The sequence below is a fragment of the Nyctibius grandis genome, chromosome 13 (assembly GCF_013368605.1).
Source record: "Nyctibius grandis isolate bNycGra1 chromosome 13, bNycGra1.pri, whole genome shotgun sequence".
In the NCBI taxonomy this organism is placed as follows: domain Eukaryota; kingdom Metazoa; phylum Chordata; class Aves; order Nyctibiiformes; family Nyctibiidae; genus Nyctibius; species Nyctibius grandis.
Window position 1 is genome coordinate 432170 of NC_090670.1, and position 13611 is coordinate 445780.

The following is a 13611-nucleotide window of genomic DNA, read 5'->3' on the forward strand; positions in this document are numbered from 1 at the left end:
CTGAGTCCCCGCGTTTAGACATATTCTGTACAGGTATGAGCTCTACTGACAACAGAAACCTGGAACCAAAGTGCTGTGTCTGATCCAGCTGTCTCCTGTAATGCACACACATGCAGACACCTCCTTCAGTGTCGGGGTTCTTGTCATTCACCGGGGCTGAAGGAACTGCAGCGTGTCTGTGTGTGTGTACGTGAGCTGCTAAGGCTGGAATGGGAGCAGTAAAGATAAAGGCTAAGAAATAAAGACAACATTTCTCTCCCCATGGGAGCAGTATTTTAGAAATACTGCTCAGGACGTAGAAAGGCTGGCAGTCTCTGTTGCCTCCTTATGCCAAGATTTACTGCCCTGTAATGATGTCCCTAACAATTTTTTTGTACTAACACAAAACTTTTCAGTACTAATTGAAGGGCAGTAGGAGGCAAATCACTGAAAGCCTGTTTCACCAGCAGGTTACTTTTGCACTGCAGAAAAACACTTGGTGAATATAAACCCAACCAGCCTCTCACAGCAGATCTGTATCGGTGTGTTATCAGCCAGCTCTGGCACAGGGATCCGTACCGGTGTGTTATCAGCATGATCTGGCACCCGTGGACTTCAGTGGAGCCAATGAATCTCCATCAACTTCCAGTATCTCACCTTAGGTGGCCATCCTGTCCAGCGATGGAAGTGGCCTTACCCCAGGCTTCTCCCAGCTGTACACTGGGAAAATGGATCTATCAGCACTGCTGCCTCGGACCAGATTTCATACAGGAACCTGGGAGTCACAGCCCTGTGTGTTACCTCCCCAGCTCCTGGGGAACTTTAGACTCTGCCCAAAATGCAATTGTGAAAGACACAATAAATGGTACAAATGTGTGTTTCATTAGGAATGGAGTTTCTTAAAGTTCCTGGCACCGCAGTGATCGCCTCTGATGAAATGGACCAAGCGCTTCAGTCATTTCATTAAGGTGCATGAACAGGCTGTTCTGAAAATCTGTCTCCAATTTGCAAGAGAAGGAAAATACGTTAGTGATTCTTTGGAGTGACAGGAGTGAATGTGGGCAAAGAGAAGAATAACGTTTCAGGTGATTGTAACTGTTCCAGAAATATTGGCTAAGATATCTGCTTAGTCTGCCATTTAAAGCAAGATTTGTTTCCAAACGTGTGGACGAAGGCATTTGGAAGCCACCGTGCAGGTCTGCCGCTTTCTGTGCAAGGAGGCTGCCAGTTGCTGAGCAACCTGGCGCTGGCCTGATGCTGCCCCTGGGCAGGGACCGGCCGGGGGGTCCTGCCGTGTGCCTGGAATTGGTCAAACTCAGCTTCTCCTGAGGGCTTTCTTCTTGAGAAGTAATGATGCTCAACCTGTTCCCCCCTTGCTGGGACGAGGCGTGCAGGGTGACTGATGAGCAGAGCAGGATCCTCTCGCTAATCTGCGCCATAAGCCTGACCCAAACTCGCCGAAGGCAGTGGCAAGGAGCCAGGCAATTCCTGTCCCAGGAGCACGTGGGGTTTGGGCTTCCTTGGGTAAAAGCAGCGTGAGTGTTGGACGTCAAGGAGAGGCACAGGGGAGAGTTAAGCAACCCGTGGTGCTAAATCAGAAGGATGCAGCACACTGAGCAATGTAAGATGTTCTTACTGTTCAGAGTTAAAATAGATGGAAGTGAAAACCTGTTCTGCACCCGTCTACAAAGACAATTTTTAAAGCCTCTAAACCCGCCCACGTGAACTCACATGTCTATCTGACAAGCCAAGGCACAGTTAGCAGTCCAGGACTGATACAAATGACCAAAATGTCATTGCACACAGAAGTGGGGGGGGTCTGCGGGGCCGTCTGCTGCACCAGCAGCTCATGTCGTGGCTCCCTCAGCGACAGCATCCAGACGAGGTACAAATAAGATCTCTCTCACCTCCTTGCCCGTTTCTTTCCCCCAAATTACACGCTCTTCGTGGCCGCATCCTTCCCTGTCACACGAGGTGGGCGCAGTAACGAGCTCCAGTCCAGGCACGAGCTCACGCCAAGGCTGGCAGTGCCCGTGGCTAACCGAGCTGCCTCTGCGGGATGCGATGGTGCTCGAGTGCCTTCTGAATATTTGCCATTATTTTAAATGTACTGCAAGAATGACTCTTAATTTTCCCGTACAGGCTGCTGTGGTTGGAGAGGACTTTATTATTTCAACATTTACAGGACGTGGGCGAGGCAGGTCTGCTGCAGCTGTATCGTAAATAGGTTAATTGCTGCGTAGCTGGGACAGCACAAAAGAAGTTGTGCAATCAAGATAGTAGTGTAAGCGACTGGCTAATGGGTTATGCCTGCAACCTGCCTCAGAGGAGTGGAGGCAAAGCTGTTGCACTGCGCTATTGCCCTTATTTCACTAGAGATTAATGGCAAAAAATGATTGATTCTGCTCCTGGCAAGCTCCACGGGAGTACGATAACATTTGAGTTCTCAATGGTTGTGGATTTGTGCTCTTAAAGATCACCTGCTGTTGAATATTTTTCAGGAAACAAAACAAAGGAACAGCTGTTAATCTGGAGTCGAGAAAGTTTTTAATGGAATGTCCCCTATCTATCTGACACGTTATTTGCTGCGATTCTGAGCAGTCACGTAGGATATCCTGAGCCAAAGGATTTTATCAGAACAAGTGTTGTCTTGGTGTCTGATGTATTTGACAAGATTTCGTAAATAATCATTTTGGTACTGATCCAGCAAAGCACTTAAGTGAATACTTAACATCAAGCACATGAGAATTTCCTAGATTTCAGCGGGACTATTTATATATTTAAAGATGAAAACGTGTTGAAGTGTTTTCCTGGATCAGATCTCTTCAGCATCTCCCCCTGCCCCTATTCAGATCTCACTCTGCTCGTGATGAAGTCAGACAAATTGCCTGTTCAGTAACGCACATTCGAGTTCAGCATCTTTTATATTTTTTCTTCCTCATGCATTTAAATTGACTTTCTCTGAACCAAAAGGCAAAACTTTCAGTGACATCCGCAGATCTAACCTAAGCCTACGGTGAAGGTCCCTTGTAAGTATCTGTAGGGGACTTTAAAACTCACCCTTTAAAAAATATTTACAACAGATACAAATTACCTCAGTCCATGCTGTTGAGAGAATGGGAGAATAAAATTCAAAGCCCTGTCAAATCCAGGTGGAGAACAGGTCAGATCTGAAATACTGCACGATGCCTACAGCCCCGGGTTCCTCTGCCCTGGGGGAAGCAGAGGCCAATGCAGCCAAAGGCAGGCTCTGAGCTCTGCTTTGCTTCACCCTCAGCAAGGGCTGGGGAACACGGGAGAAAAGAGCGCTGGGTTTTTGTTATCCTTTGACCTGTCGGTCGTGTCAGTTGGAAGAACCCTGCTCTGTTTATGGAGCAAGTGCTCTCCGGGGCTGACTGAGGGAGAAGAAACATGAAACACCCAGAGAGACGATAACTTTTGTAACCGTGACTGATTTGCAATAAGCCACATGTGGAAAAAGCTTAGAGTCAGAGAATGAGGAAGAGAAACAAGCTGTGGGTGCTGCTCCCAGCCCCGGGCTCCCCATCCCATCGCCACCGGGTCACGCTGCTGCGTGGCCACCCCGCGTGTCCCTGCGTGGGGCACGGGGACGAGCAGTGGCACCACCGTGCCGCCGCCTCCCGCTGCCCACGTCCGCGCTGAGGTTCGCCTTGAAAAAGGCTGCGAGGCGTTTTGGTGCTCCCAAAGGGGGAACCCGCAGGAATGGGAAAAGCAGAGATGTCTGACAGTGTTCTGCCTCTTTGATCAAAGAGATGAAGTTCCTAAGGGCTGCAGATCTGAACCGTCCTTGAATGAGGATTAACTAACTCTAACTCTCACCTACCCAGGTACCGAGCTCCTGTGGGAAACCCCTGTGATGTTCCCTTCCTCCCATCCTGAAAGTGACTCCTTGATCTTTCCAGGGATGAGCAATTGTATAACATGTCCAGAGAGCATTTCCATCTGTTACACACCTCCTGGTCTGATTCAGCTGCGTGCCAGGGGAAGCCTCCCGAAGAGTTCCCTCCTCTGCCTCGCAGGAGAAGGTGTACGCTCCAGAGCAATACAATTAAGTCTCTGCAGAGACATTTTCACAGTCGCACCAAACAGAGGCAGCAGGTAATCGGGTCTGCCTGGCTTTTGTCTCCCTGGGCAAGAATCCATCTCGGTCTGTCCACCTCGCTACTGGGATTCCCCCCCCTCCTGCCCGCTGCCCCGATGTGGCCCTGCTGAGGCTTCTCCCGAGGGTGCTGCGGGCCAGAGGACGGTCAAAGCGTTTCAGGTAGGGCCATGGCAAGCAGCATTTCAGGAACAGAATTGTTTGGTAAGGATTCAAACCAGTAAATGCTAATAAGGGCTGGAAGAGTTGAGCTTTTAACTTTGGGAGCCTGTAGGTACTGCTGAAAACAAAGCCAAAAGCCCCTCTGGTATCAGTAATGCAGAAGGAACGTAGGAGATGTCTATGTAACAGCTGGGGAGGTGTTACCAACACGGTGATGGGCTTTGTCTTACTGCCAGTAACGAGTTGTTCTGCCTAATAACCTACATTTTCTTTTTAAAGCACCTGCCATGGGCAAGTGAGGTCAGTCATTAGGATGTGAATACGGCTGGGGTTCTAACGGGTGGTGATGCTCGGTATTAGTATAAATATTGTCACACTCTTGGCTTTAACAAAATTAATGGGTTTTTTTTCAGTTTTAATTGTCCTCTTGAGGTCTGCAGCACTAAATAAAAGCATGAAAATGGAAAAAGAGAAGCTGTTTGCATACTTTTTCATGGGAGGCACAGTGCTGGGAGGAAGAGGAGGGAAGGAGGCCCTTGCTGGGAGAGGGGTGGTGTGGCAGGAGGGTGCAGGACGTGGGGAGTGCTCAGGGGGGGTTGTCTGCAGAAGGGAAGGGCTGCGCCTGAGCCAGCGGGCTGGGGCTTCTTGGCCACGCGCAGAGGGAGCCCACGCCGAGCCTCAGCCAGGCCCCTCTCCAGCGACGCAGGTGGGATTACTGAGACCTACGAGCGCTTAAACAGGCACGTATTGTACAGTGCCTCCCTCTGGTTTTACCTTTTCAGATTTTAGCTGTGCTTTATTATTTTAGGGGCTATATTACTTGTCATTAAAAACCAACTTGCCCCTGCCCACTGCCATCCTGCCCCTGGTACCCCCTGCTCACTGCCATCCTGCCCCCGGTACCAGCTAACGGCGAGGTCCGTGGGGCGGCACCGACGCCGTCCTCACCTCGCACACCAAGCCCGTGCCTTCCCCAGCCGCTTTGCTGAGGGGTTCTCTGGCCCCTCGAGCAGTACAGAGGACACTGCCAGATTTTGCTTGGCTGTACTTTGTTTTTTTATTTCAATCTTCTATGGCTTGTAAAAATGCTTTTAAAAGGCTGGATGTGATTCTTCATTTTCCTGACTGGCTCCACTTCTCCATTTGTAGCACATTATTACTTTTCCCCCTTTGTCTCCAAAGGGGTTGAAATTAAGGGTCTTATTTTAACCCATTTGAGTATGATTCCATTCCCGGGTTGCCTGGGTATGGTGCCTACGAGAAGTTGCTTTAGGACTGTTATTACAGGACCAGTGAGGGGAGCTCAAGTCTTCTTTATAGTAGGTCCTACACTAATTGTCTGCTAGAGCAGAGCGGTGGTACCTACGCACACGATGCGCGGACCTGCTCTTCCTCGCTGGTGGCGACTGGGGCTTATTGCAAGGTGCGGAGCAGAGGAAGGTGGAGCAAACGCTGCCACGTGCTGGGGAGCGGGAGGTGCGCGGGTGCGGAGTTACGCGGCCCCCCCGTCGCCGGGCCCAGCTGGGGGAACCTGCTGAGCCCCGACCACCTCAGCGCACCCAAAGCAGCGGATTTCCTACCGGATCCCGCCCCGCTGTGCGCGCCCCCGCAGCTGCCAGCCGGGGTGCGGGGGGCGAGCGGAGCCGCGGCGGGAGGGGAACGGGGCAGCCGCGCCCCGCTCCGCCCGGCGGGGGCGCGGGGAGGCGGGACGGGCGCTCGCCCAGAGGCCGCGGTGGCGGGCGCTGTCCCCGGGCGGGCCGCGCAGCCCCGTCCCGCTCCGCCCGCGGGGGCCGGCACCGGTGAGGCGCCGAGCGCAGAAATTGCGGCGAGAGGCGGCGGCGGCGCTGCGGCTCCGCGGGCCGCGCAGCTCCGGGGCCGCCCCGCGGGGCTCCGCTCGCCGCCCAGCCCGGCCACCGGAGGGGGAGCCGAGCCGCGGGCAGGCGGGCACCGCTGCCCTCCGCCGCGGGGCCCGGATTAATCATTGCAGAGCCCCCGAGGCGCGGGGCGGTCTCCGCAGCCGCCCGCCCGCTCTCCTCGCCCGGACCGCAGGACCTGCCCGCCGCCCGCTCGCTCCGCTCCAACTTTTCCTGCCTGTTGCGCGCACCGAGCACCGCGCCCGCCGCCGCTGCGGGGATGGGCGGTGCGGGGCAGCGCCGCTGGTAGCCGGCCCGGCGGGACCTGCCGGCGCTGCCGGCCCCGCCTCGCCTGCCCTCGCCGCCGTGGCTGCCCCGCGCCCGGCGGCCATGGAGGTTCAGCTGGGGGTCGGCCGCGTCTACCCGCGGGCGGGCGGCAGGACCTTCCGCGGGGCTTTTCAGACCTTCTTCCAGAGCGTGTGCGAGGCTTTCCAGGCGCCGCGGGAGGAGCCGGGCCCCAGCCAGCAGCCGCCGGCGTGCGCGCCGAGCCCCCGGCCGCCGCCGGGCTCGCCCGCCTGCCTCCCGCCCGCGGAGCCCCGCGGCGCCGGGAGGGCGCTGCCGGCCGGCGGCCCCGCCATGGGCTCGCCCTTCCCCTGCGCCGGCGAGCTGCGGGAGCTGCTGTGCGAGGCGGGCGCGCTGCCGCTGCTGCCGCCGCCCGAGGCCGCGCCGGCGCCCCGGGAGGACCCGCTGGGCGACAGCGCCCGGCAGCTCCGCAGGGCCGTGTCCGCCTCCATGGGCCTGGCGCTGGAGGCGCTGGAGGCGCCGGCCGAGCCGCCCCGCGAGGACTGCATGTTCGCCGAGCCGCCCCGCGCCCCGCGCCCGCCCGCCCAGCACCCGCCGCCCGCCCTGGCCGCCTTCGCGGGCGCCGAGGCCGCGCTGGCCGTCGACGCGCCGCCGGGGCCGGGGCTCTACCGCGGCTCGCCGGGGCCCGCGGCGCGGCCGCCCCCCGGCTTCAGCCTGGCGCCCGCCCGCGTCAAGCTGGAGAGCCCGGCGGCGCCGGCGGCGGGCGGCGGCTGGGGCGGCCCGTGCCGCTACGGCGCCGAGCTGGCCCCGCCGGGCCCCGCGGGCCCCTGGCCCGCCTTCTTCGCCGAGGAGGGGCAGCTCTACGGGCCCTGCGCCGAGCCCCCCGCCGGGCCCTTCGCCTGCGGGCGCGGGCCGGCCGCCGAGACCGCCGAGCTCCCCGCCGACGCCTGGTACCCGGTGGGCCGGGCGCCCTTCGCCGCCCCCGCCGCCTGCATCAAGAGCGAGCTGGGGCCCTGGGCCGAGGGCTACGCCGGCGCCTACGGCGACGTCCGGTGAGTACCCGCGTCCCGCCGGCACCGGGGTCCTGCGTCCCGCATCCCGCACCGCACATCCTGCTACCCCCAGCATCCCGCACCCCGCATCCTACCGGCACCCCGCGCCCCACCGCCTCCCGCAGCTGCCCCGGTAACGCCGCGGGTCCAGCCCGCCTCTGTCCTGGCTGCCCCGGCTTGGGTCACCTCTCCGCTGTCGGAGCCTTCCCTTTCGCCCACATGCTGCCATTTGGGACTTACTAGGCACGACTGTGACAGAAATACTGCGCTAAACCCCGGTGGTCTCCGCCATCCCCTTAAGGTTGATTGAATTTATCTCATTTCCCTGCGTGTCTGTTACCCCCCTTCTGCTGTAAGCGTGTGGGAATCGGGACGCTGCGCTTCAAGCACGGACCAATCTTTAGATCGAGTTAAAATTCTCCCTGTGCCTTGCTGCTCCGCGAGCTGCTGACGGGGAATGGGCTGTGCAGAGCAAGCTGAAACTGCTGGGTGTATAGGCAGAGAAATACCGTGTGTGCCTGGAAGGTCTGTTTTAAGCACAGGCAGAAGATGTGTCTTAAATTAGAGACAGAAGAGTATTTAGGAATACAGCAGAGGAGGAAAGGTTGACATGTGTAAGAAGGATTTGGTCAGGAGTAACTTTTCCTGGTGGATTAATCTCAAAAAAGAGTAACTCTGTGTGTAAAACAGGTGTACACAAACAGTGGGCATACTGCATCGTCAGCTTTCATCGCGGCAAAACGCGTTACTGCGTGAGAGAATCGCTGCAGCTGATAGAAACGGGAGCGAGACTGTGACTGCAAAAGGGTTTTTGTGCTGGTGCGGAGGTAGCCCCAGCCACAGGCGGTTGGTACGGCCTCAGCTCGGGTTTGCGTCGTTGGAGTTGCACATCCGTGGGCTCGCCCTGTGGTACTCTGCGTGGGGGGAGCAAAGATTAAAACGAACTGTTAGATTTTCCCTTTAAATTACCACAGGGCAAATGCATCCTGCGTTTGCAGGAGCTCCTGTGCTTGTTTTGTGGCTTTAGAACACTCGCAGCTCTGTTCGGGCAGTGTGGTTGTTATCATCCACGCAACAGTTTGCTTGGGGATTTTATGAAGAAGTTGAGGGCCTGGCAAAAAACCTGGGGTAAAAGTAAGGAAAGGTGAAAATGAGTCCAAGCGGTGGAGGGTTGTGCCGGTGGCAGGAGCTGTGTGTGCCCGGCTCAGGTACAGCCTGCCGAAAGCCGTGCGGCTGAGCAGGGGTGAACGGTTGGGAACGTTTAACTGTGCAGATGCTGTCGGTGGGTGGTGCAGGTTTTTGATGGAGGAAGGCTCAGCCCTGCGATGGTTGGTTTCCCTGCGAAGCCCGTGCGATGGAACCCCACACAGGGAACGTCGCGGTGAGAAAGCAGGTTTGGGCTCACGTGGGGGTCAGCAGGCAGTCGTGCGGGCTGGAGTCGTTCATCCTGGCAAAGTCTCCATTAACTTCACAGTGTGCTGTGCTGTCGAGTGCTCCTAGTTCGTTCTCTTTCTGAACGGTCCGGCTTTGTGCTAGCGGGGCTGCATCTCTTCCCTCCAAGGTGAACCTCTCTTCCAAACCCCAGCTCTGCGCTGGCGCACGCTGGGTCGGGGATGGATTGCTGGTTTTGAAGTTAGAGGCACCCCCCTTCATATATGAAGCATGAGCAGTTTCTTAGTACTTTGGGGGAGTTGTTTACATTTTCCCTTCAATTAAACTACTCTCGGTTTGGGTTTGGGGTCCCGAGTAGCAGAGTTTACCCCTAGAGCCGTGAGAGAGGGGGGCTGCGAGGCTGGAGGGATCGCTAATGGAAAATCATGTGCTGGCGTCCGCCTCGCTCCGGGATCCAGCTCGCACAGCTCATGAAACCAGTGTTGTAACGGCCGGGGCTTGATTTAATTAAAAGCTTTTGATGTGGGGTACCTGATGGTGCCAGTAATGCTTATGTGTAATTAGCAAATTAATCCAAGCTTTTGTTACGCTGTGGACTCGTAACTGTTTATCTTTGTGCTCTCGTTATTGCATAATTATTACTAGCAGTCCCTGAGGTGAGTGAATAACCTGTTTTAAGAGTGAGATGCGGCATTGAGAGAATAAATCCAAAGTTATGGTGTCAGACTGACTTGTAAGATCGAAACACAGCGGCGGGTAAGTGGTGTAGGTCTGTCTGGTTTGGGCTAAAATGGACTCAAGGGAGGAGCTGTTACTGCGGCAATGGAAACAAAGGGGATCAACAAATTTAAGGGTAATTGGCTCAGAAAAATCTGTCTGTCCTTGTAGTTTCAAATGTTTTTTAAGTGGCGTTTGCTGTTACTACTGTTACCTGTTTGTGTCCCCGTGTGCGCTGGCCGCGCCTGCCTGCAGGTTCCTTGCTTCGGTTCAGTTGTGATCGCCTTGGGCGAGCGCCATGGGTTTATGCCTCACCTGGCACGATGGCTCTATAATCTCCTGGTGGCCAGCTATGTAATTGTGATACCGCCTACAGAGAATACCCGCGGTAATTTCTGCCTGATGAAGGAGGAGATAAGGCTCGGATGGAAAGATCAAGGCAGGCTGTGACCCTCGGAGATGGGTGAAGGCAGGAGCCGTTCCCTGGGCTGCCCTCGCTCCCGGGGCCCTGCGCCCGCCTGGCGTGCTGGAGCTTTTTGATGGTTCCTGGTAGAAGCAGAAGAGAAAGCATAAAAAAAATCTCATCCTCGTCACCTTTCAATTCTTGTCTTTTCTTCTTTAACCGTACACATCAGGCACTCCTGTTCCCAGTGCTCTCGGCCGGGATCAGGTCCTTCTCCTGCAGCACAGCCGAGGTGCTTGCTCTTTCCAGGAGCCTTTGGGCATCGGGTTCTGTCGTTCCTGTGACTCGTTGTGGGGCAAACAAGTGCCGCCTTCAGAGCACTGCATCGTCACCAGGCAATGCCCATTTCTTGTCATTTATTTAGTAGGTGATTGGGTTGATCTCTTGTCAGATCTTGTTTGAAAAAAGACAGATTCCATATTTTTCCTGATCACTTCCAGGTTTTGAGCAAGTCCTGGGCAGCAGTGGGTGGGTGCCCTCTCTCAGCTTTCTCCTACTTGTACAGCTTTTACAGTTCTGCTGCTGTTTACAGTATTCACTGGTATGTATTTGTTATGCAGATGCCAGCTGTGCTTTGCATTACTTCTTGCAGTCAGTCTATAGTACAAGCTGTTGGTTTTCCTGTTATGAAAACTTCATTGCAGCCAAAGAGAGCTAATTAAAAATTGGTAATGATTTGGTACAAAAGGTCAATATATTTCAAAATACTGCTTGTGAGTGAGAGGTAAAGCAGGTTTTGTAGCCTGTGTAGGAACCTGTGGCTTTGCATGTTGCCATATCGGAAAGAAAACCACTCCTGTGCACAGCTGTGCCTTTCCACACGTGTTCCATTCTTGGGAGGCCACGGGGACGGGCATCAGCCCCCGGTGCAGGGTCACCACGATGGGGACGGGCATCAGCCCCTGGTGCAGGGTCACCACGATGGGGACGGGCATCAGCCCCCGGTGCAGGGTCACCACGATGGGGACGGGCATCAGCCCCCGGTGCAGGGTCATCACGATGGGGACGGGCATCAGCCCCCGGTGCAGCATCACCCCCTCCCTTGGGACGTGCCTCCCCTGGGGCTGCTGCCACGTTACCAAAAGCACCTGCGGGCATCGCGGCATAGAAAATACTGGCACTGGGCAGGGGCTGTGCCGTGCCGAGGAGCCCGGGACCCTCTGTTGGGTTTGTGAGTGCTGGGGTTGGGAGCGTGCTGCTGCTGCTGGTGTGTCCCTGCGGCGCAGAGCGGGCGATTCCTGGAAGTCGCTGCCTCCAGCCCCTCGCTTTGGGCTGTGGGAGGCGTGGGACAGTCCCGCAGGAGTGACGGCAGGCACTGTATCGAGGTGGGGAACGCCGTGTGCCCCCCGCGCCCGGCAGCCCCTCCGCACCGCGCACAGCTCCCCTCCCCTCCGCTCCCCGGACCCGCCAAGGCCGCGCTCGGCTCCGGGCGGGAGACAACGGCTGGCTCTGTGTCCGTGCCAGGGTGGTGCCTCGGAATGGCGTGCTCTCAGGCAGAGGAAAGACAAAGGCATTCGAGAGCACATTTCGGATGGGCAGCGCGAGGGAAGAGCCCAGTGAACACCAGTGATGACAGCAGTTTCATTTCACCGAGTTAAAAATAATTTGTAATAGAGAGCAGCAGTTCAGTTCTTTGTATTTTTCCGTCATTCATGTTAATTACAGTTTTGTCTTAGCACTGAGCTTTGTTCACGTTTTATGAACTGCTGATTTGAAAATGGCTGTCCTAATTTGCCACTTCGGTATCGGCAATTGTTACTCTAATTGGCTTCGGGCTGTACTTGGCACGCTCGCCGGTGGCTGCTTCAGTGGGCTCTTTGGTTTGAAATGGATACTTTCTGCTTGTGATTGTAGGCTAGAGTTACAAAATTAAATATAAAAGAAAAAAATTACATTATTTTATCATCCCATGGAACATTTTAAATTTGCCAAATGAGCATTTAATGAAATAAAACTATTCTGTGGGAGACTTTCTGCTACTTCTAGGAAAAACCATTTGTTTCTCTGAGCTGCTCTGGTAGATCCCAAAAGTCTGTGCAGCGGCTGTGCGGCTCTGACAGTTAAACATGGGGAATACACAGAAAATCTGACCTTCCCCTTGCACAGACGTTGCACGAGGCCTGGGAGCGTCGTGCCTGGGCCGTTGCAGCCCCGGGGCCTGCGGTGCTGGCTGGGGCCGGGTCACCAGCACGATGCAGCTCAACAGCTCGTGAGCATAATGTGTGAATGCGCTGCACTACAGTTGTTTGATCCCTGAGCAGCCTCTGCCCCTCGTCACACCATTCCTCAAAACCCTCCTTCGCTGTCACAGCTCACAGAAATCCTGACGTGACAGCCCGATAACCCTTACACCTCCGCATACACATGAGCTTTCAAAGGAGGATTTTTGTGTTTGGTATATTGCAAGGTGATCCACATGCCTTGAGCAGTGTCAGCTTTGCCCCTTTTGCTGCATTCCCCCCGCACTCCCCTGTACCGTTTTCAGGGTATTAGCGGTCTTGAACGTGTTTGCAAGTGGAAAAAACCAGCACGGTATCATCAGCCAGAAGGCAGTGCTGGGCGAGGAGCATCCCATGAACCTGAAGGGCTTATGAGACATGGTCTTTTCCTCCTCTTGTTCAGTTTTAAATTAATTGGTACAACGTGTAAGTTGGGATTTGACTTTGGGTATGAACAGTAGGTATGTCAGTTGGTGTCACCGCCCTGCACTGTGTGCCAGCGTCACCAGAGGCTGTCCCGGCTGTCCCTGCGCGGTGGCCGGACGCCATCATCTGTTCCCCTGTCAAGACACAGAGTCAGTTACTCTTCAGCTGAGGAGAGCAGAGTTTGTTCATAGCGTTGGGGAGACTGATGTAGTCTGGAAAGAGCCTGGCGGCGGCGTGCGGCTTGGCCGGCCCTGTGCGGCCGCACCGGTGGGCACAGCCGTGCCTGCGCCAGCCGCGCCGCTGCGTCCTGGTGAGTAACGGGGCAACCCCCCCAAGCACGCGGAAGGTGGAGGGTATCTCCCTCGAAGGGAGTGCACCCGTGTGGGGACGGGTAGTTTGATGGCCGCATCTGCGTGGCGGAGCTGGAGTGGCCCCGTCCAGGCCTGGCCTGGCGCCGCGGAGGAGCCGGGCTCTGTCTGCTTCCCTGCAGTGGAAGAAAGCGGTTTGGTGGCTTTGGGATTTTAACCCAGACGGGCTGGTGGCCCTAGTATCTATAGTTGCTGCACGCTGAGGGGACCAGAACTGGCTTTATTTTTTAACAATAGTAGTGGTACGAGTAAGCTCATTGAAATAAAGAGGAACCGACCCAGTTGTCATGGCAAAGGCTTGTGACGGAGGCTCTTCATCCATGTTCCCTTTCACTGCACCCACTGCTGTCTCTGTCATCCCCACTGCTCAGCCGGTGCTGACTGTGCTGCTCATCACACCCAGCCTCAGCTCAGTCCCTCTGCCAGCTCCGGGTGTGGGGCGAGCCGCCCCGGGGAGCCCTGTGCCCCCGTGCTGGGATGCCGAACTCACCCCGCGAGGTGCCCGCAACAGGCAGCACTGGCAGTTGTTGCAACGTGTGTTTGTTTTATTCTGCTTT

General features: G+C 56.0%; 1 protein-coding gene across 1 annotated transcript in view; it reads left to right on the forward strand.

Moving 5' to 3' along the window:
• Positions 1-6448: 6448 nt before the first annotated feature.
• AR (androgen receptor) overlaps positions 6449-13611 on the forward strand; it is a 39522-nt gene continuing 32359 nt past the window's right edge. Inside the window, exon 1 of the mRNA XM_068411787.1 lies at positions 6449-7469. Within this exon, the coding sequence (XP_068267888.1) occupies positions 6505-7469 (965 nt within the window). The 5' untranslated portion in view covers positions 6449-6504. The remainder of the gene's footprint in view (positions 7470-13611) is intronic.